The sequence below is a fragment of the Astatotilapia calliptera genome, chromosome 4, assembly GCF_900246225.1.
Source record: "Astatotilapia calliptera chromosome 4, fAstCal1.2, whole genome shotgun sequence".
Classification (NCBI taxonomy): Eukaryota; Metazoa; Chordata; class Actinopteri; order Cichliformes; family Cichlidae; genus Astatotilapia; species Astatotilapia calliptera.
The window spans coordinates 25,177,764-25,202,253 of record NC_039305.1 but is presented as its reverse complement, the minus strand read 5'-3'; the positions used below and the strand labels follow the sequence as shown (position 1 = coordinate 25,202,253).

The following is a 24,490-nucleotide window of genomic DNA, read 5'->3' as shown; positions in this document are numbered from 1 at the left end:
GGCTGCCCTCCAGCTGCCTTCAGAGATTCCACATATGTGTATTTTCTCACATCTGAAGCTTCCTCCAGATGTCTCTAAGACCATTTTTAATTATGACGGTGGACAGAAGGGAAGCTGAAGGTGTATAAGGTTCCCCTGTAATTCTACCAGCTGAAGGATGGGTGGTACGTTTACAATCCCACTACTACTGAGCCATTATTTTACTGTTTTATTTATCATTTAATTTTTCAGTTCATGTCAATTTTATTTATATAATATAGCACCAAATCCCATCAGCAGTTGTCTCAGCGTGCCTCAGAAAACCTCAACAACCTGATGACCCACAATGAGCAATCACTTGGCGACATTGGGAAGGAAAATCTCCCTTTTAACAGGAAGAAATCTTGGGGAGAACCAAGCTGAGGGAGGGGCAGCCACCTGAGCTTGCCCCTCCCTGAGCAAGCTTTGTTTCTCTATCCCTGCCCCCACTGATATTTAAAGTTCCCCGTTTTTCCTTCCTGAGTTAAGTCAGTATCTTCTTTACACAAAACCCTTTTTGTTTACTTAGCTGTTCGTGACCAACCGCTCTCCTCATCTTTAAAACAGAAAAGTCTGGGGAATAGTCTGACTCCCACAGACGGTCTTCCAAGGGTTTTATCAAAAAAGTAACAGGAGTACGACTGTTGGCGCTCGTCTCATGATACAATATCTGAGGATTGCTACAAAGACTCACCCTCAAGCATTTATAACTCTTTATTTTCAAGATTTATGGCGTTCAAACAACCTGTAGTTATACTCTGATTTTCAGCTTCAGCTGCCTTTATTCTCGTCTGTCCACGACCTTCACTGTCCTCCGCTTCTCTGTCATCCTGACCAGAGCTTCTACCTTTCGCTTCGTCAGTCTCGTGCACGACTCCTTCCACTCTAGCCTCGTGTCTAACAGGAGAACAGAACACTCACAGAGAGAGATGCCATAACTTTTTTGTTTTGTTTGTTCACCTCTCAACTCAGTAAGTGAAATTAATATTTCAAGAGAGTGTGTAAAAAAGAGAGGAGAGGAGAGGAGAGGAGAGGAGAGGAGAGGAGAGGACTGGGACACAGAGTAGAGAATGAGAACAAGGTTATTCTGAAGGGCGAGACTGAAACAGAGGGAAAGTGCAGAATTCAGATAGAGCGTAGAGGACGGGTAGAGAAATACAGAAGTGGATGGAGAGATTAATTGAAGAAAAAAAGAGAGAGAAAGGGAGAGTTTAAAGTAAGAGAAAGAGCCAAGTGAGTGTCGGGATGACAGAGAAAGAAAGCCAGAGATGGAGCTCATTCAAATGCAAAATACAGGCTCTTCTGTAGAGGAGTGTCCAGCTGTAGGTCTGGAGGACCCTCTAGCCCTTGTGGCTCTACTCCACTGAATAAGCGTCATCAATTAGTCAATTTCCCCCGGATGGCTCTCACATAAAACCATACCTGGAGACTATGCCTGTGCCCTTTCCTCCGGTTGTGCCAAGTAGGCCATTTTTATGAGCAGAAAGACGTGGGTGGAAATGGGAATGGATCATCAGCTAATTGGACTCGGTATAATGCGAGGCAGGGGAGGACAGGGAGCTGTGGTGTGAGTATGTAAAGTTAGGTTTGCACTCTCATTAAATATGTAAATGTGCTCAAACACATTGGACTCTGGGGAGCACAAACTTGGCAAGGCTGCCTGGAGTGGACAAACTAAGGCTGTGTATCTCTGGGACACAATGCAGCCTTTTTCCTGTTGGGACAAAAAAAAAGGGGGGGGGGGGTAGTGAGCTGGAGCAAGTGATGGAGAGAGACAGAGATGGAGGTGGGGGACTAAGAAATGAGTGGGGTGTATTGGAGGATAAGGGTTAAAATCAACCAGCCAGGGCAAAAAGCATGACTGGGTACTACAGTATACCTGCTACTTCAAAGATGCAGTGGAAGGATGGTTGTAGCTGGAACTCATTAGGATCCAAGAAAAGTGGTTCAGCTGGAAGTCAAGCTAAGAATTAAACATGAGCGAGGGAATAGGAGGAGGAGGAGGAGGAAAAGGGATGGGGTGGTTCAGGCTGCAAGGGGAGAACGGGATAGAAAGGAGAGAGAGGAGGGGAGAGTTTCACCTTGTTCTCCGATCAGAGGACAGAATATAGATTAGAGAGGCAGAAGAAAGAGAGAAATACAGAGAATAAAGAATAGGGAGAGTCAAAGGAGTCAGACTGCAGGACACAGAAACAATAGAGGGTAAGCATCAGGAAACACAGATGCATGCCGGTGACTTGGCAGGTGGTGATGCGTCAGGTTCATTTAAGGTTGTGGACACGGGATTATTGTTGCCATATGTTCACTACCATCTTCTTTTCCACCTGTGCTTGGAGACTTTTTTCCCAGTCTGTACAATGAAAAATCTGCACCTTCATTCACTGAACGGAAGTTTTACATTTAAAGTTTGACTGACATTTAGTTGTTATTCATTAAGTCGTACGTTTCGATACGCGAGTCAGCAACTCTCTCGCAGCTGAACTTTCAACCTCTCAGCTTTAAAGGCCTGTGGCACAGTGCAGTGCCTGAACCATTTCTGTGCATCAGACTCAATCTCATCTCTCCATTCTTTAGCTATAACTGCTTATGTGTGACGGTTATAAGGAGGCGGAAACCAATCCCAGTTTGCATTATGCAAGAGGAAGGATACAAACTGGGCAGGCTGGCAGTCAATCACAGAGCTGACACATAAACGGACAGCCATTCACCTCTGTGTTCACGGGCAATTTTACCACACAGTTACTCAAACCTGCATGCCTTTGTTCTGTGGGAGCGTGGAAGCGTTAGCAGAACATGCTAATAAAAAAAGCCACTGGAAGTTGGGAGTCTACTTTTGTCCACAGCAAGTAACAGTTAGAATATTATCAGTGTCTGAGCAACTTGTTCTACACACATTGTCTTAAATAATGTCATCATAATCACGGCTCAACTCAACGTTGTGTCAGTTAATGCTGCTAATGGCAGCAAGTCCAGATCACATCCTTAAGGCGTTCTTTGTTTCAACAGGACCAAAATTACATTATTTTATGAATCCATATTTCAGTCATGTGATCGTCATGTGACCGTCTCAACACCCTGGCAGGCAAAACAGTACTCCAACATGACCTCAAATAGTGGACGCATCTATCTATCCATGGAGGAAAAACGAAGGCCTTTTTAGTGACTTGTGTTCCATATTCTGCCACTGCAGAGCTCAGTGAGAATCTTAAAAAAATCCCTCACCTCACACTGCTGCCAGGATGAAAGCTTTCAAAGTAAGGACAGCTCTCTAGTTTTTGTTGCTTTTTTTAAGGTGAAGAACGAGAAATTGTTCATTGTTCAAAACGCTACAGAGCTAGCTTAAACAAATGTAAATCTTGCGTTTTGTTGGGCATTTACAAAGTAGGGCCAGTAAAGTTTCAACAGCATTAATTTGTCAAATTATTGTTGCCCATCCTCTGTCAGTTCTAAGTTTTAAATATCTAGTCTGCACGAGGTTTAGGTAAACAGAATGAACCAGAATAGATGATTCATTACACCGTTTCGTTATTTATTTAACAAAAATCAAGCCAAAATGCACGGTGAGAAACTACGTAGACCACATGATTCACTAGCTTGTAGAACCACATTTAGCAGCATAACTTGTAGTAATTTTTCTCTGTATGACTTTCTCTCATGTCAATTTTGTCCCAGTCTTTTTTGCAATGTTGCTTCAGTTCATTGAGATTTGCAGGTGTTCATTCATGCACAGCTAACTTAAGCTAAGCTAAATGCAGCTAACTGCATTTTTATCAGGTTGTATGTGACTGGGCAATACTTTTCTTTTCTTTTTTGTATATTTGCTGTGCTTGGGATCGTTGTCCTGTTCCACGGCCCAATTTTAAGCCAAGCATTAGCTGTCAGACACATGGACTCGTATTTGACTCGAGAATACTTTGGTATGCAGAGGACTCATGGCCGACTCAATGGCTGTAAGGTCACTGAATTGACTTTACAGCCACCTCCACCACTGTGCTTCACAGTTGGTATGAGGTGTTTATGCTGATATGCTGCATTTGAATTTCTTCAAATGTGGGTTGGGCATTATGGCCAGACATCTCCACTCATGTCCCATCTGTCGAAAGGACATTGTTCCAGATGTCTTGTGGTTTGTTCGGATGCACCTTTGCAAACCTGAGCAGTGCTGCTGCTGTTTTTAGTGAAGAGGCTTTCTCCTGAAAACCCTTTGAAAAACCATATTTTTTCATTCTTTTTCTAATTGTACTGTCATGAACTTTAACATTTAACATGCTAACTGAGGTCTGAAGAGTCTGAGATATAGCACTTCTGTTGTTTGTAGCAATTTCTCTGAGCATTAAACGATCTGACCCTGGGGTGAATTTACTGGGACCTCCACTAAGTTTGGTGTAGGTCTTGGGAGTTTTCCACTTGTAAATAACAGAATGATCAATCTCCGATTGTTTGGAAATGACCTTATAACCCTTGCCAGATTGATGCGGAGCAACAATTGCTTCTCTAAGATCATTGATGTCTTTCTAGCCTTATACTTTTTTATTATCAGGATGTCTGTAAATGTATGAATGGATATCTGTATGTATGGGATGGTATAAAAAAATGACATATTCTACTCAGAGAATACAGTTTCACTCCATATATTTACCTTGATCTCCTTGTCCCACCCAGTCTTTACAATAACTTGCTGCCTGTTAGTTCTTAAGGGTGTCTTGACATCTTTTTAGTGAAACAAACAGATTTTTTTGGAGACAGCGCATAACCAGGATTTTGTAACAAACAAAAAAAAAGCCGAATAACAAATAGGCAACTGCTAACCAAGTTTTGAAATTAAAACAGCTGTGGAGCAGCATTCAAATAACACATCACCACTCTGGAGCCTCTGCTGCAGTGCATTGCTCAAAGGCACCTTCACTGAGCTGATAATATCTAATCAGAGTTGCGTCTATAAGGCTTAAGGCTTAAAATGCTTGAAAAGTGAAAATCAGACGATAAGAGATCCAGATAAAAACACACAGATACTCGCGGACTTCATAGGGAACAGCTAACTCATTGCTTCTATTCATTTTAACAGTTTACAAAATGTTTTACTGTTAACAACAGAGCACAATTAGGTTAGTCAGGACTTATAATTTTGTGCACATCGGCTGTTTTTTTTTTTCATATGAGTGTCTTACCCTCCCCCCCGACACACACAAAGACCGTCAGTGTCTCCCTCTGTCTCACCCTGTCCCACTGTCTCTCCTTGTTGAGCAGAATGATGACCAGCTTGGGATGCATCTGGTATCCGTCCTCACTGAACGACAGATTTCGTCCCTCAAACGTCACATTCATCAGGTACCTGCAGAAGAAAACATTGAGGAAAGAAACAGACTTGCTGGAATATATCCTTGTCACTGGCATTTCACAAATGTCTTATTTGTTCTATATATCTACATCCATTCAGGTTCCATTACTCAGTTCTCCAATCATTAAAGTTTTATTGCACATAGACTTATTTTTTTAAGCATCTTTTCTGACAAACCCAGTGATATTGCATAAATTCGTCATCTGCCAAGAAACAGCTATCAACTAATGTCGAACCAGCTCTTCCATAAATAGATATACATTAGTCATCAACAGAACGGCAGATGATGTCTTTAAGACGGGACTAAAGAAAATGAATTTCAGCAAATTATGTCATCCCTAAATGTCAAATATTACATTTCAATTGCTGCCAATGAGTTCACCTTTTCTGTTGTGACATTCAGTGTGAAATTTTGTGTTTTTGCCCTCTGATATTTCCCCATCACGAGCTGGATGAAAAAGTTCATATCAAACCTCTATCTGTTAAATAAAAGCTACAGTCAGCAGGTAGGTAGCTTAGCACAAAGACTGGATACACAGGGAAACATTGGTCACTCAGTACTTCATCCTTCAAACGTAACAAACACAGAAATTCACACGTTGTACAAGGTGTGAGAAAAAAATTCGACATCTCCAGCATTAAAAACAATTAACAACCATATCAATCAGACTTTGAAGGCTGACCCTTATCATTCAGTCTTATACATGTACCCATCTACAGATTGTTTTGATAGTAGCTGCTATTTTCTTTTCAGACCAGTCTCTCCATTTGAGTCTTATACGTCATTTAAGAACATCTGTGTCCAACTGAGTCAGCTACCATGCCTCTGATCATCGCTGGTAATGACAGCTGGTTCTGCAACTACAATATTAGAAGCAAACATGAGTTTTTACATGGATGAATCTGCAGTGCCTGAAGGTGACGGTTAAGGTCAGCGTGGACAAGGAATATGCTTGTTTTGTGACATTTACCAGTGCACACACTGTGAATTCATCTCACAGGATCAGACTGTCAAAGCAGAGTGAGTGCAACGAAAATGATCAGAGTGGCTTAAGTTTGCAGAGAGATTCCCAACACATTGCGATCAATCTGAGTAATTCTGCAACCAGTCTCGTTTCAATTGGAGACTCAGCTAGTTGTGTCCTGGTTTCATTCTTAAATTAAAAAGAAAGGCTGCCAAGCTCCTTAATCATTTTACAGTTAAATCACAATCCTGCCACAACGATGTCTCTATTTGTGAAGGAATGTCTCAAATCTCATGTTTTGTCTGGACTCTGAATGTAATTAGTTTCTGTGAATTTCTAATTAATGCAAAATTCTGTAAGCTAATTTATCACACTGCATAAGACTGCATGTAACTGCCAATTCGACCACGATCAATCAAACTGATAGCAGACTGACTCCGTCTTATTGCCATTTTATCATCATCTTAATGTGCCAAAGTCGCTTTGGAGACGACAACTGCGAGTGATTACAAGTTCTTTGTTTACGGCCTTAACTGCGGTTCTGCTACAGTCTCTATCTACTGTTCTTCCTATGGTGACTGTAGCACAAGAGACAACCTTGAGAAGAAAAGAAACTGTTGTGACTGTCGCCGAGGGGCAGCACACACCATTGGCAGGATTTTTCTTCTGTGGTTAATGTTGCTTCTCTGTCCTTTTTGTCACAGACCCAAATCGTAATCAAGTCGAAGGGTTGCTGTCTAACACAGTCGAGGACCAAATCCAGTGCACATTACATATGAACAACAAGCGCATGAACAAGTGATTTGAAAATAGCAGTCATTCTGGGCTGAAATCTTTTGCCATGCAACCAGCAGAGATTCCATGAAGTTACTGTTTCTGACCAAGAAACAGCAGTCAGACCACACTCTGAAAACGTATGCTTCAAAAAAGGAGCTCATTAGCGAGCTTTAGAGGTTCTGGCAGGTGGATTTTTTTTACCTTTATTCACACAGTCGGGGTAGTTGCTTCACTCTGTTTTAAGACTTTAAGCTAAATTATGTTCTCTGTCGTCCTGTCTGGGGGTTGATTTCTGCATGAACGGCTGCCAAACACAGCCATGAGAACTGTGATTAAAAAACATTATTAAAATCCAGCTTATCCATTGTCCTCATCATAAGATAATTACAAAGAGATGAAAAAAAATCTACAACCAAACAGCTTAAATATTCACTAAATATACAATTTGAAATAACTGCTCGGACATAATTTAAAATCTATGAGCGATTTGAAGTTAATTTTTCCTGGAGCTGAAGGGACACGCACATGAGCAATGCAGTTTCTATCGGGTGTCAGAAGTGTGTGTCAGGTGGAATAATTTCAATTCCCTGCAACTAAAACAACACACACACACACAGCACTCAGCAGTGCCATACCCTCATGCAGAGGGTATGGTTATTGTGCGTGGGAGTGTGTAAGTGCATGTACATGAGGACAGCAATGTTTATGTCAGATGAACTTGAATTCACTTCACTGTCATCCCACACACACACAGACACACACTCTCTCTCTTAACTATTTCACTCCCTCACCCCTAGCCTTCCCGCTCTGTGACTGTTTCCATGGAAACTCTCTACCTCAAAAGCATGCACGCTATATATATATATGGAGAGAGATGAATAAATACATGGCAAAAGATACTGCATCTGGAAGTGTGTGCATGTAGAGGATTGTATGTTGATGGGATCTATCTATCTATCTATCTATCTATCTATCTATCTATCTATCTATCTATCTATCTATCTATCTATCTATCTATCTATCTATCTATCTATCTATCTGTGATGAAATGACTTATGTAATCCAGCAATTACTCTAATGCCAGCTTTCTTATTCTTTCCTCTCTATCAAAAATTGATATTTTCAATGGGCTGTGATGATCACACTCATCCACCATCACACCGTCTCATGCAGCCCCATGTGTCCGGCTTACAGCCGCTCCTGTAGAGCCTTGGCAGTGATACAAAGTGCATAGAATCTGCTGCATAAATCATAAGCCATTTACAAAATGACTCGACGCTGCGGTCCCTTTAATCTTTACTGAGCAAGCTATTGTTACATGCTGCAATTCAGAGCCTTGTGTGTGTGTGTGTGTGTGTGTGTGTGTGTGTGTGTGTGTGTGTGTGTGTGTGTGTGTGTGTGTCTATGAGTGTGCACGTGAGCATCCTACACACTGACAGCAAGGAAACACAAGCATATGTGTGTTGCCATAGCAGCCACAACCACTGTTACTATGGTAACGGTAATCTCGCAGAGGGTGGGAAAGAGACACAGAGAGAGTGAGAGGGGTGGGATTCAAAGAAGAAGAGGGAGGGGATGGGTCATAGTACAGGCAGATTTCAACACGTCTCTCTTCCCCTCATCATCCTGCAACTTCTGTGTTTACAGGAAAGCAATCTGTGTTCACTCTTCATTCAAGCGCATTCTCTGAACTTCCTGTAAATATAATAAAACTGGACCTACACGCATCTCCAGACACAGTGATAACAGCTTAGTAAGCAGCAGTCTCTGGGAGTGACAAATGAAACCAAAGCAGAACAGCAGCTCCTTCAAAGACCACTTGAGACTTAAGAAAGAGAGTCAATCCCCATAGGGTCCCTTGTTAAAAGTTCAAAAAAAGTATGTTTCTTGCTTGGTCCATTTATAACAACTGTACCAGACAATTTTTTTCCTATTACTCAGCCTTTTCAGGTTTTGAAGGCTCAAAATTAGGGGCGTGGCTGCTTTGACTGTATACCTACAAAGGTGACTAGCCACAAGTGGTGTAGTAGACGTCACCTCAGCACATTCTGGTCACTGAACTGAGCTTTGGGTCATGTTTTTGGTGCCCTCTGGAGCCTTTTAATGCAACTATGACATTTAAAATGGCTTTCTTTTCAGGTGTTTGTATGGTGTAGCTTTGCCAAATAAATGTGTAGTATTTTAATTGTATGTAACTTAGCACTAAATTAACAGTTGTCTGCGTCTGTGTGTTGTACCTATATATTAATCAGGTATAACATTATGAACACCTTGCTAATGTTGTGTTGGAATTGGAATGAAATCTGGAGAATTTGGGGGTCAACTCAACATCTCAAACTCATTGTTGTGCTGCCAAACCATTCCTGAACTATTTTTGTTTCGTGGCAGGGTTCATTATCCTGCTGACAGAGGTTACAGCCATCAGGGAATACAATTTCCATGAAAGAGCGTACGTGGTCTGCAACAATGTTTAGGTAGTTGTTACTTGTCAAAGTAACATCCACATGGATGGTAGGACCCAAGGTTTCCCAGCAGAACATTGTCCAAATCAACAGACTGCCTCTGTCAGTTGTATTTCTTCCCTTAGTGCATCCTGGTGCCAGGTGTTCTCCAGGTAAGCAACGCACACACGCATCTACATGATGGGAAAAAAGGCCCAATTTTCCTGCGCCTAACACATCAACTTTGAGGACAAAATGCTCACATGCTCCCTAATATATCCCATCCAATGGTGAAGAGATAATCAGTGTTATTCGCTTCACCTGTCAGAGGCCTGATTGGTGTAAAGTCCACAGATGCAGCTTGTTAGCATTAGCTAACTACCAACACATTCTCACTCCCAAACCGTAATATTTTATGCTAGGTGACAAATCGTCAACATATTACGCTTCCGGGCACCAAACACGTCCCTAAATGAGGAGATTGGAAACATGAGAACCGTTTGGACTCAATCTACACATGTTCGTCATTTTACTTAAATTGCTTTGGAAAACACTATTTGATGTCATTAAAGTGCTGTTAAGATTTGGGATAAGGTTATGGTTAGGGTTAGGGCTGGAATACATGGCTGGAACGTGTATTACCGCGGGACCGTCATTCTACTGGATTTCACCCATAACCCGGCGCTTAGCATAAGATTGTGGAAGGTCACCTTTCGCGTTCCTCAGGAACGCTGCGGGACGTGACAAATCGTCAGGATGTTAGGCCTCGGGAGTGAGAACCGGCTGTGACTACTAAGGTATTTGTCCTCTCCTCCAAAAATGGTCACTTCTGTCTCTAAAGAACCAAGATGAAAAAGCCCAAAATGGCTCAAATGTAGGCTTGAAAAACAGATCTCTAAAAGACAGTGAATAACTCACGGTGGCTATCTCCATCTTTTATTTACAGTCCATGCAGTTTACCATGTAGCAAACCTCACAGAGGCATATAAAGACTAGAGCTGCAAGAATGCGGTGACTGTTATTCCAAAGCTGAGTGACAGGATGATTGCATGTCACCATCGCTGCCTTCCTGTAATGTGAACACAAACCGATCCCTGCTTTTCCATAAGTTACTGTAGGTGTCATGAGATGGTATAAAGTTATGTGGATGGTAGGAATCTGAATACGCAGGTGTGACTAGCATAATAAGACAGAATCGCATCCACCTTCCCCGCTAAAATGCATGTTTTGATATCCTGTTGAACCTGTCAGTTTCCTGCATGAGCTGGAGGAGAGTATCTCAGTTGTGCTGTACACGAGGTGAATTAAAATTCAAACAGCAGCAGCTGTCGTCACCTGGCGAACAAAAGCTAGTAACACTGACCGGAGTCCGACATGTACTACTCCAATCAAATCTACAGAAAACGATTTCTACATTCAGGAAACGCCTATTATTTTTTGCAGCATGAACCACAATGCAGCGAATCCATTTGCATGCATAGGTTTATCTAAAGACAAACCAGAACAACGCTGTGCCACAACAACACGGCACGCAGCAGCACACTTCCCATGCTAACTCCATGGCCTGACAAAGATAGGTTTGAGCGCATGTTCTGGTGTGAATAATGGAGGAGTTGTGTAAAATATTGATAAGTCAGTTTTAATAAATTAACCCTGACATGAATTAATTATGAATTACACTCCTTAGCAATTACTGTGGTACAGTGTAATCACTGGATCTGAAGAGGAGGGATCTATACTGAGAGTGATAACAAGCCATGTAGGGCTCCGTGCGGCTGAGGTAGAAAAACATACTGAGGCTTTGTTGCGTGCACACTTGGGGTATAATGTGTGAATGCGAGGGGAGGTGTGACTATATACATTCAGCGGCATCCATATACAACGAGTGAATGTGTAAACAAAGCTGCGCTAATAGGAGGGAAGAAGCGTGGACATCAATATGTGGCTTTGACACATGATCGACAGCACTTAATTAAAACTAATTACAGTGACATTTCTTTAAAGCACTAGCCCTCGAACAGACTGCATTGTCTACATTGCAGATATAATGGATACCTGAGGCAATATTCTCCTCTTGATTTTCTAATTTCAGAGCATTTTGGAATAAAACTTCAAAAACCTTAAAAGACAAACCTATGTACTGTACTGCTATACAAATTGAAAATTATAATAGCCTGCAGCAAAAAGGAGGTAGGTGAAGATGGGATGCAGCAGAGGGGAGGGGAAAAGAGCGAGAAGGATGTAATAAAAAATACTGGGGAAAGGAAAAGATTATGTGAGATAAAATAAGAAACACAGAAAAGCAGAGGACTGGATAAACCTGGCAGACAAAAAGAGATTTAGTGACAGGACAGATGAAAAGATTTAGGAGGAGCAAGGCAATAAAGATGGAGAGACGGGAGATGGAAGAAAGAGGAGAGAGGATTCCTGACCTACTTCCAATCAAGCCCCATCAAAAACAGGTACCTATCTGCCACCTCCCACTGCCTGCCCCATAAACACACACATCCAGCTGGGCTCCACAGACTCACACGCACATGCACACAAAGACACGTGCAAACACCGAGTCAGACACGGCCCCATTGAGTTGGCATTTCTCAGCGCAACAGGGTCAAAATGCAACTGCAGATTGTTCTGTATCCAGAGCATGCGTGCAAGCACACACCAACACACTGACGCACACACGTGTATGTGCTTAAATATATATAGATATATACCCCATATTGAAAGCCTTACTGAGGCCACAGAAGTTCAAAAATGCCCACGGAGCTTAAAAGCACTTGACACCTTTCCAAGACCAACCTCATCTGGAACCTGTCCACGCCTGGCAAGGTCAGGGCCAGTGTTGTCAAACTCATGATTCTCACACTGTTGTGTATTGCTCGCTGCTGGCCTCTACTGCCACCTCTCCCTCGCTCTGTCCCTCCCTCTCCTCTGTGCTTTGCACTCTTCTTCTTCCCCTTCCTGCTATCTTCATTTGTCAGGCTCATGCTGTAGAATTAGCTGGAATGTCACAGCGCTGGCTACAATGGACTTAATTTACTTAGTGGAGTGACGCGTCCTTCTCTTGTGGTATTCTATGAGGCACTGAGGGCCGAACAAGAAAATGCTAATGTATGGCTTATAAATTCGAGTAGATGACCGTGACCTTAGAGCCAGTCTTCCTCGTTCACCAGCAGATTGAAATGTAAACTAGATTCAATTTACATATTCCCATGCATCTCTTACTGACCTAGCTCGTGTATAATCCACAAGCTGGACCAACTTGTGTTGGAGCTACAATACAAATTTTTCACTCGTACTTTGGGACATATGTATTTCCATATAATCATCGGCTTTTAAGAAGGTTTAAAAATGGATAACTGCCACCGTCCTTCCTTGATTTCTTCACCATCTGCTTCAGATTCTTAATCACGCACTTCAAAGACATCCTAAAAAAATGTTGTGGAATATATCTAAAGCAAGAACAAGGTACAGGTACTTCTCGCTACTTGCTACCACTCTTTAAACCTGAGATCCCCAACTGGAGAACTTCTACCCTGTAGGCTATCTGCAGCGGCCGTGGTTTATAATGTACCAGAAACTAAGAAATGCAAAGGATCACATGGAGAAAAGAAGCTGAGGATTCATCTATGTTGTCATATAATACTGTAGATCAGGGGTGAGCAATCTCAGTCCACGAGGGCTGGTGTCCCTGCAGGTCTTAGATGTGTCCTCGAACCAGCACAGCTGATTTAGATGGCTAAATTAGCTCTTCAACATGTCCTGAAGTTCTCCAGAGGCCTGGTAACGAACTAATCATGTGATTCAGATGTGTTGACCCAAGGTGAGATCTAAAACCTGCAGGGACACCGGCCCTCATGGACTGAGATTGCCCACCCCCGCTGTAGATACATGTTTGCTGTTAGCATGTTTGCTTACTGTTAGCTTCACTTCTGCAGCTGGTCCGACACATTCTTGTGTCCCTAAAAACACTTCTGTTGTGTTTTGTGAGATTGTTTTTGGTTTTTGTCAGCGTTTGCTGTGTATTTTTCTATTTCCGTTGTGGTTCGTGTGTTTTGCTGCACTTTTCTATTTGCTGCTGTTTTCTTCAGTATGTTTGACCTCTCAGGGCCACCGTAGATCGCAGTAAAAATATGGGTTTACAAGTAAAATATGTAGCGTGTGTGTGTAAACATTAAAGCACCCAATTTTATAGCACTAATAGTTAGTTTATTTACCTAAATGTTTCAGATTGGCACATGTGGATTGTGACTTAGCAGTGGGGCAAGCTCGGGACCTATATTGATCAGTGAATCAGTTTCTGATTGGTCCATTTTCCATGGATGTTTTTCCAGCTTAATATGTTGAGATGAAAGCTTCATTTTCAGGTTTAGCTGCTAAATGCCATTTTCGACAGCTTAGAATTAATTGTGCCCCTGCTTGGTTTATTAATGATTTACTTTAAAGGTCTGCTTGAAATTTTTACAAATGGAGTTTGTATTCACTGGAGAGAACACAGAATGTAAGGCTTCCCAGGCGCAGGAAAGAGCTTTTTGATTGAGCTGCCGTCCATCCATCTTTCATTCGTTGACTCACTTAGTAGTGAACGAATCGAGCGGGTGGGCATCGGTCCATGCAGCCAAGCAGCCACGCAAGCCGGGCAACTAGGCGTTCGTTCACTTTCTAATATATAGACTCTAGGCCAAATGCTAATCTCTTGATTGAACACTTGAAGACAAAGGTTATCACCAAACAAATTTAGTTAAAGCAGAAAAGGGGCAAAGGATCTTAGCAGTGTTTGCAACTGATCTAATCAACAACACAGCTAAGTTGATTATAAAACTGCAGGTCTGCAGCGCAGGCACCAACTAGGGAGGAGCAGAACGGTAGAGATGAGAGGAAAAATCACTAGAGAAGAGAGGAGAGGAGACAAGAGGAGAGGCGAGGAGGTGTGAGAAGATAAAACGGTAGAGCAGCCCTCCACAGAACAGAATAAAAGTAGAACAAAGCAGAGCAGATGTAGGGGAAAAAAAGCAGAGCAGGGCAGAACAAAAACAGAAGACTACGGGGCGCGAGAGGACAGCCGAGCAGAGCAGAGAGAACGCGGCAGAGAGACCACAGCAGAGTTGAGAAGAACAAAGCAGTGCGCAGCAGACCACAGCGAGGCAAACACATGAACAGAAGAGAGAGGAGGGGGTTGTATTCTGGGGCAAGAGCAGCTGCCATAAACACCACTGTTATCTCAAAGCAGTAAGCAGTGGTGAAACAAATGCAAAAGGTTCAGAAAGTAGAGAACAACAGGCAGGGGCTGAAATGACATCCAAAGAGTTGACTGGACAACAAAGTTTTGTTGCCTTTGAGCAGGATGCAGTTAAGCTTGACCATGAGCAAAAAAATTACACACATCCCAAAAGAAGAGCCCGAGTTTCCACAGTAGGCTCCACGTTTCTCTGGCGTCTTATGAGCGTGAGAAGAGTATTTCGGGATGTATGCGTGCTTGCATTCAGCAGAAAAATTGCAGGAGAAGGCAGAAAAAGACTATTTGTGCATCTATACATCTGTCTGAATCAGCCAAAAGGGGTCAGCGCATTTCGTTTTCTGTGCAAGTGTCTGTGATCTGCCACCGGTGTCCTGAAGCGATACTGACAGTCTCTTTAGCAAGCATACACACATATGCTGCCCTGTACGACACCTGTGCACACATGCACACGTGGCTTTCCTTGACAGTTGGTCTCTCTTTAGGGCAATAAAAACACACATACCCACACACATCTATCTCCAGCAGACGCGCAGAGTCGCGGAGGGGTGAAACCGCCACTGAATATAATGCTGCGCTGAGCTCTGGAGCGCAGCACGACAGGTGGATAGTGTTCGCCGACTGAAACGCCATTGGGACCAATTAGGCGGCGCGCAGAGCAAAGCGCAGCCCAACGCTAGGCTTCACATCCAGTTCAAAAGGCCTGCTGCTGGGACGGACAGCTGAAGGGGTGGGGTCGGTTTTCCTGAAGATGGCAGCATGTGAAGGGGTGTTTGTGCATAGGGTATTATTACGTGGGGGGAGGATGATCACAGCGTGCAGGGGATGGAGATGCTAACACGCACATGCTGCAACATCTGCTGCACCAATGATGACGGTGCCATGGTGATCGTGGGGATGTTAGACCACCAGAACGGTGCAATTTTAAAGCAACATCCACAAATGACTCGCACATCAACTCAGACACATTAGCGTGAATAAACAGCTTTAGACAAACACGACCAGTGCTTTGTGGCATTTCTTCTATATTGTACAGAAGTGTATGGTTTGCACCACAGAGCTGGTTTTCGTGAGATATGTGCCGGCTTGCTGCAGGGCAGAAAGCAAAGGAAAAGGATCGTGGTTCCTAGAGAACACCGAGACTACTGCAGAATGACATATTCAAGCAGCGCGCAAGTGGCAACATCCAGCAGAGAGCTGAACGTTTTATGGGAAAGCAGGCTTACTGATAAAGAACGCAAACCACACCACCAGAAGCTCTGTGATTAATAAAAGTAAGATCCAAGATGTCACTTAATGCTACTTAATCTTTTTGTTTTCCCTGCTTAAAAGTTTTTTTGCGGTTTCAGAACTGGATGAAGATGTGCCAGATCATAGTTCAATCTCAGACTTCTGTTAACTAACAGGTATTTGTCCAGGTAACAGTAAAGGGGCATGAAATTCTGTTTCTGGCTGGACTCTGAGTATAAGTGGCTAATGTGAATTTGTGATTAATGCAAATTTCTGTATATGCAGACAGCAACAGACTTGTGATTTTCACTGATTTAATTCACTGTGTTAATCACCGCAACAGACTGCATGCCATTGCCAACTTGACTCATTCATTGTAAACTGATAGCAGACGGACTCTAATTATTTCCAGCGTCACTGGAAGTTGTGTCACAAATGTAGAAAAATGAAAATAAAACTATAATTTCGTTATCCTTGCATAATGACAACAAAGACCCTCGAATCGTACATCTAAATGTCACAGTGTTGCTTTGCGTGCAATACTATAAGTGCCGACGAAACCAGATAAACTAACTGAGACTGGGTCCATTAAGTGTGATCATGCTGCTCTGACATGCTACGCCCTCTCCACCTTCACTCACCTGAGCACTTCGTTGGGGTTGCCTGAGATGGGGGTCTTTCTGTCAGGAGCTCCGTGGCACTGAGACTTCAAGAGGGTGTGAGGCCCGCGGTCCATCATCATGGTAGAAGTTGCCATAGTGATGATCGCCACACCATCGCGAACCCGCGCCTCTAAGCCGTAGTCCCATTCATCATAGGAGACAGAGAGCAGGCCTGGAAGCAAGAAGAGGAGAGAGATCGTTTAGAGGAAATGCAGAAAGAAGGTAGATGAGGGGTTTTTTGTTTTAAAGGGAGGTGAGAAGGGAAGGAGTGATTCTACGGAGGAAAGTGAAGACACAGCGAGATGGACAGATGGAGGAAACTAAACCGGGGAGACAGGGGGATCAGTGTGCTAGGATATATAGAGTGTACATGCTTTGAACACACTCCAAGAGACAGAGCATACACTACGTAGTGACTCAGGGAGCAGATGAATAGCACTCCCATTCTGACTGACTAAGAGTCTATCATCTTGCTGTGTTTGTCCATCTGTCTGTCTAAAGTACGTTCTGTACAGTCTGTTTGTCGGCCTTTGCACTCTCCGCACGCCTGCTTATCTGTCCTTCTGTCTGCCCGACTCCTGTTCGCATTTGACAATCTGTCAAATGTTTAGGAATATTTATTTGCAGGTCTCTCTCTGTCTGTGTGCCTCCATGCCCATCTCTTCCGATGCCCTTCCAAGTGCCCATCAGCCCATTCAGCTGTTTGCCAGGATACCTGTCGTTCCTCCACCACGTCCTTCTCTGTAGGTATTCGAAGCATTCTCGAGGCTGAGGACAGCCTGGTGGCAGGCAGCGAATCGCAAACACAAAATTTCCTGTAGGTATCCTAAAAACCCGACAATAACTTGCATGAATGTGAAAATATTTTCTTAATGTTACATTTTTTGTTTAAAAAAAGGCATTAACTTACTGTTAGGCTCTTTGGGATGTATTAAACACAGATGCTATGAAAATGAGTTTCACTGATATTAAACTGCTGTTATTGGCAATAAAATCCATTACAATATTCAATTTTAATTACAATAAACCCATGACTAATAGTCATCATTAATTGATTACTCATGGTGCATGTTTCCCAGCAATAAATCTTTATCTCTTTTTAATGACCAGTCATTAAGTTCCCGTGTTCAGCGGTTCAGGACTTCATCATGCTGGATTTAACAATAATAATAATAATGGATTGGATTTATATAGCGCTTTTCAAGGCACCCAAAGCGCTTTACAATGCCACTATTCATTCACTCTCGCATTCATACACTGGTGGAGGCAAGCTACGGTTGTAGCCACAGCTGCCCTGGGGCAGACTGACAGAAGCGAGGCTGCCATATCGCGCCATCGGCCCCTCTGGCCAACACCAGTAGGCAAATAGGGTAAAGTGTCTTGCCCAAGGACACAACGACCAGGACAGAGAGCCCAGGGATCGAACCGGCGACCTTTCGGTTACAGATACGATTCCCAACCCCCTGAGCCACGGTCGCCCCAACAAGGGGATTGTCCTTAAGCACGGTACACAAGGATTCATTTTGGAGCATCATTTGGTAACAATTTCATGCCTTCTTGGCTTAGGTTACAGTTCAAAGTTGGAGCAGGTGTAAGTTTAATATTAATTGGGTGGTGTAAAGTTAAAATGTTCACCACCCAATTATTACTAAAAGGATCCAATCAGCAAACATGGAAATCTTTTTTTTTTTCTTTTAAGAAAAAAGCAAGCGTTTCTGTGTTCGGTGGTCATGTTAGAGAAGGTGTGACAGCAGTGGCTGAAGCAGTGGTAGGCATTGCCGAACAAACAATTTAACGCTCAAACCTTTCAAGTCAAAAGTCTTAACTACCTCCGCATTTAAAATTGGCTACAAAAATGCCTTTATGACTTCTGAAAACAGCCAACAGCTGATTGTTTAGGAGCCATTAGAGGCCCCCTGGGTTCAAGCTCTCAGGGTTTGTAAGCTTGTAATTTATCTGACTCTCTTCTATTTAATCTGTCCATCTTTCTGTCCATCAGCAGGTCTGCATCTATCTGACAATGTATGACCACATGTCAGCCAGCCCGCTACCATGTCAGCGTGCAGAAATAGACAGGCAGCCTGGCAACCTGCCTTCCTCACGGGGCCTCTGCACTGACAGCTCGGGCCCTTCAGGACCACATCTCATGTCACACATTGTCGACACTTTCTCACCACTCGCTCCGTTCCCCGTTCCTTTTTACATGCTTGACTTTTTATTGCTTTAAGGGCGCGACTTTCTTCCCAGGAAGACATAGGCGAGACGTGTGTGTCGGGAGCACGCGGGCGGACGGTTTGATGTCTTATTGTCGCAGCTCTCTTTTGGGCGTGTAACAAGGTATTACAATGTGGCAGGACATCTCCCTCTCACACATACAACCTAAATCACACTGCAGACATAACGCATCCACAATAAGCAAACTGATCGGAAAGCATAACAGCAGATATTTCTGGAAACAGTTTATTAATGCCAGTGATGTCAGACTGGGTGGTTACATTAACACAGTGTGTGTGGCAGTAGTGTGCAACTTTGATCAAGGGAAAAAAGAGACAGAAAGGCTGTTAGTAGGAGAGAAAGAGCTGAGAGGGAAGAGGAGGGGAAAGAGTGACAGAATGAGCAGAAGAGAGAGAAAGTCAGGCAGCAGCAGAGACACAAAGATACAGACTCAAGAAACACAGGAAGATGAAGGGAGCTGAGACTTGGGAGCAAGTCAGAGGAGGCTGAAATAGTAACACAGAAGAAAAAAACAGAAAAGTGAGGGAACAGCAGCAAAATATAGAGAAGCAAGAAGGAAGAAGGAGTGGGTGAAGAGATGGTTTCCCAAAGCGCTACTTAAGGAAGGGATCAGCGGAATTACCCGTGAGATTTGGAGGCTCTTCATCACACACGGTGCAAATTATTAAGTGTGCCTTGTAAGTAAATTAGGCCCACAGCTAGCATGCACCTCCTGGTGAACCCTGAACCGCCAGAGTCCACAGAGGACACAACCAGCGAAACCAACAGTCACATGCGGTGTCGCGGTGTCATTTCACTCTGTGCTGATTCAGAAGTTGGTGCGCTTGACTGCCACTTGCTGCAGGCTTAATTTGGCTTTTCTGATCTCGATGCTTACACAAGGCATGTTGGTTTTTCCAGAACTATCCCAACTGATGCCACAAACAAACATGCAAGCATGTCCTACATACACACACTAGCTGCATTATTAGGTACACCTTGCTAGTCCCACGTTGGATCATCTTTTGTGTTCAGAGCTGCTTAATTCCTCATAGATTCAAGGCACTGAGTAAACTCAGAAACCAGACTGATATGGTTTCAGCTTTGTCACATGGTGTATTATCCTGCTGAAAGCATCCATGGACATGGTCAGCAACAATAATTAGGCAGGCTGTGACATTGAAGTAATGCTTAATTGGAACTAAGACGTCCCCAACACCATTTCCACCAACACCACGAGCCTGAACCACTGATACAACGTGGGTGGATCCATGTTTTCATACCTAAACGGTATGAAAGCTGACTCTCACATGGAATACCTTAAGAAAGATCAAGACTCATCAGACCAGACGGTGTTTTTCCAAACTCCTATTGTGCAATTTTGGTGAGTCTGTGAAAACAATAACCTCAGTTTCCTGCTCTTAGCTGCTGTTGAAGCCCATCTGCTTCAAGATTTAATGTGTTTTGTGTTTATATGAATACCTCGGCTGTAATGAGGGGTTATTTTCATTTTCACCTTCAGAAAACCTGTTTACTCGATCACTTTTTAGGCCATTCTCTGTAAACCCTAGAGATGGTTGTGTGGGAAAATCCCAGTGGATCAGCAATTTCTGACAACAACAACTACACCACGTTCGGTCACTGAAATGACCTTTTTAATCCCCATTCAGATATTCAGAACTTCAGCGGGTCTTCTTACTCGTGTCTACATGCCTGGAAGTATTGACCAGAGAGCAGTAGGCCTGGGTTCGAGTCTGACCTGCAGTCCTCTGCTGCATGTCTTCCCTTCTCTCCCCTCTTCCCTGACTAGCTCCACTGTTTCTACCCAATAAAGGCTGAAAGGCAAAAAAAGAAATAAGAATAATCTTTTTTTTAAAAAAGGAACCAGCAACAAAGACGCTGCTTCACTCCAGAAAAAAATAACGTTTTTAAATTGGCGTCTTTCTGGACAACTCATATGTTGTCATATGTAGACTCGTGTTTGTTATAGGCCAATATGTCATCAAGCTGATAAATATCTGTCAGGGCAATATAGAGTTAACAGTTGCTAACTTTCTTAGGCTGCTAGGATTTTGATGCTATTCTTCTACGTTTTTGCACTTCAAGACAAAACCACAAAGCAGAGGCATTTGGAAAGCTTTAGCATTTCAGTGATTAGAAAGGTGAGGCTGTTCTCAGTACAGGTTTTACAGACTGTCACTGTTGAAGCTGTTTAAAGGAAACTCGTCAGCCAACCATCACTTTCATATTTCTGGCAGGAGCAGCACGAACAAGCACAGATCCTACAGGAGAAGAGCTGTGAATCAAAGCTTGGCCATCTGGATACTCATGGTTTCTTTGCACGCTGTCTTAAAACACTGTATTAATGACATTTTAAGTAAAGGTATGATCTAAATAATCATGTTTTTGACACAAGCGACGTCATAAAAAGTCGTCTTACTTTGAGAATTCTGTGCGGTTATTTTGGCACATTCTGTATCCTGTTCATCACGCACGAAACAGGAGGACGACATTTAGCCTGAAATGTGTCATTTTGTCCCATGTGAGTCATGTCATGATAATTGAGTGTTAACTGAAAGAGTTTTGTGTGTGTCCATCGACGCAGCTCTACTTTGCAATCATCCAGGCGGTACATGAGCGAGACGCGATTATCTCAGCGGCAACATAAATCAAGAGGGACGTTGTTGTGTGATTTACATAACTGATACGGTGATATATCAAACTTTATAGAGTGGAACCCTAATTTGTAACAGACAGAGTGACACAAACGCGCACAGAATTCGGTTCACCCTGTCCAACGAGTAAACACCGGTCGTCCTTCACCATATGAAGTACACGGCAGTGCGCAAACACACAACCCATTTGATTACATTCGCTCATTATTTTCTCATGCAAATTAAACCCTGAACCAATCGTAACTTTCACAGACAAATGCACATAGACATCACACACTGAAACAAAAACAAAAGCACACACACACACACACACATACAGACCGGCCTGCAAACACACTCCTAGCTCCCACTCAAGAGTAAATCATCTGTGGGTGCCAATAGGGGAACAGAGGTAAAAGGTTTGAGTTACGGTGCCTGAACGGGACAACGGTCTCAGGTTCCGCCTGGAAAACCATTTCCCAGAAACTGCTGAGAACAGGCGGCAGTGTAATTTCGCCCCTCCGTTGTAAATCAACCAGCCAAACACCAACAAATTACAGCGCTCATACGTCTAGCTTAGATATACTACCTCCTCTACAGTTTTCTCTCCCACAGAGAGCCAAAAGTTGAGGAAAGTTCCATTAGTTAGCACGGTGGGGACATCACTAACAGTTAAAGGTTTGATTCCCACTGAGAGATGGCCTTTCTAAAAAGTGTCTGTCCACCCCCAAGCGCTGAGTGTCGTTTTCGATGAGTCAGCCTGACAGGTTTGCCTGACAAATTGCGTGAGCAGGTTGAGTGTTTTAATGTGCCCCAACTTAGACATCACTTTGGTTTCACATTTGACCTGAAAAGGTTACCTCCGGTGGTGCTGTGGAGAAAAGAGGCTTCCTCATTTCTTGTTAGAAAAGGTCAGTTTGTCTTACAAAACAATCCAACAGTGAACTGGAAAGAAAATTTAAGGAATAGCTTTTCAGTGGTTCTGCCGTCCGTCTTTGTCCGTCTTTGGTTTTGTTTCTACTCGGATCATTATGATTTTCAAATACAGAGAGTCGCTTTTAGGACCGATCTAAAAGAAGTTTACTATATCATTATCACTGTTTTGGAAATGAAACAAAACGCTTTTCTGTAATGTGGTGCAGTATATACTGTCATGGTCCTGGGTCGGTGACCCAGCGCTTTTAGTTTGTTATCATTTTCTAGATGATGATTGTTTAAGTTCTGTGTAACTCCGTGTCAGTCTGTTACCCTGTCTTCCACGGTGTCCTGTTCCCTGTCTGCGTCTCTCTGCTTCTCATCCCGTTGTCGTATGCTCCCAGGTCTGTTATTTTTAGTCCTCCCAGTTTAGGTGTCTTTAGTTATTTGTTATGCCCCACTGTTTGTTTGCCACTACACCTCTGTAAATAAAACCACCGGTATCTCATCCACTGCCTGCATCTTGGGTCCTTCTTCCAACTCCACACGGCTCGCCTCGGCAGCCGTGACATATACCACAGCTCGGCTGCAGCTTCTTCTTCTTATGAAAAATGAAGCAAATGAAGAAATTAAAACTTGTGTTCTTTCTAAGTGCCAGCAGGGGGCGAGTCCTCAGGCTGTCAACTTGTAAGGACGTCAATGGGCGGGGAAACTCTTTGCCTCATTTGAGTGGCCATCTTTAACTTTCATATATAGTCTGCACAATATACATTGCCAGTCCCGATTCAAGTCTCAACATTAGCACAGTGTGCCAAAAGACATGAGACAAGGAAAAAAATGTGATTGAAGTATCTTTCTGGAAAGGTTTATGAGACTATTTCTAAGGCACGTCCACAAAGGATTTATCTATAAAAGAAGATTTTGAAACAAGATTGAACTTTCAAAGAGGTGCTTGACCTTCCAGAATTCCTCTAATGCAGTGACAACTTCTGGAAAGTCTCAAACAACCCAACAAAAACATCCAAAGAAAGTCACGTCTAAACTCAACAAAGGTCAGTTTATTACTCTGCTAACCTGAAGGCTCTGGGCTAAAATGGCAACAAGAATTGGTAAAGTGAAAATCAGTGCTATCCCAACAGTACATTAAGGCTTTTATTAATTTTGCATCAACAAAACCTTTTGGAAGAATACTCTATGGATTTGTTCGAGGCCAAGAGTCTCATCACAGTTTGCATAAACCAAACAAAGACAAACAAATCATTCTACCAACGGTCAAAGCTGAGGGAAGCTGTATAAAGTGGAGATGCTATGTTGCTACAGGCCGACTTGTGATTATTGCAGAAAACATGAATTCTGCTCCCTTAAAGAAAGTCTCTGACAGTGACAGTGGGGACAATGGCAGGTCATCAGTCTGTCACTCTGGGGTATGCAGTGGTGCAGTGATCCTGAACACAAGAATTACCCCCCCTGTGAACGGCTTAAAAGCAATAAACTAAACTTATGGTGAAGTCAAAGTCAAGACTTGAACCCTACTGACATGCTGCAGCGTGAACTGAGAAAACAACAGATCCAGTGTGCATCCACTACGCAGTTCTGCAAAAATTTCCACAGCAGCCATGCAGAGGCCGATCTTTGATTATCGGAGGTGTCTGTTGCAGCTTTGATGCTAAAGCTGACACAACTAGCAATAAAAGCTGGGCCATTTACATGTTTTGGTAACTTTGGTACGTACAATTATGATTTAAAACAAGCATTTTAGGGCAACATCTTTGTGGCGGGCGTGGTTTGCAGGGCCGCTGCAGGGGAGGCGGACACACCTGAGCAGCATCCGCAATCACGCCTTGTTGTTGTTGTTGGTAGGTGTATGACTGCAAGCTGCAAAGCTGCAGCCGTGTGATTGTGAACAGCAATAGTAATAACAAAGTATGCTGAAAAGCATAAAAATCTTATCGGGTCTGCCGTGGTTCATTTACAATCTTCTGTACTGAAAATGGATGTATTTGTAACACTCCAAATTCCCACCTAATCACTGAATGT

General features: G+C 43.1%; 1 protein-coding gene across 4 annotated transcripts in view; it reads right to left on the bottom strand.

The window, feature by feature from the left end:
* The window catches only part of grin2ba (glutamate receptor, ionotropic, N-methyl D-aspartate 2B, genome duplicate a), a 140,574-nt gene that overhangs the window by 36,120 nt on the left and 79,964 nt on the right, over positions 1–24,490 (bottom strand). For all 4 annotated transcript variants that reach the window (XM_026165704.1, XM_026165706.1, XM_026165703.1 and 1 more), the window contains 2 exons: positions 16,650–16,842; positions 5,236–5,350 (listed from right to left, as the gene is read on the bottom strand). In XM_026165704.1, the coding sequence (XP_026021489.1) occupies positions 5,236–5,350; positions 16,650–16,842 (308 nt within the window). The remainder of the gene's footprint in view (positions 1–5,235; positions 5,351–16,649; positions 16,843–24,490) is intronic.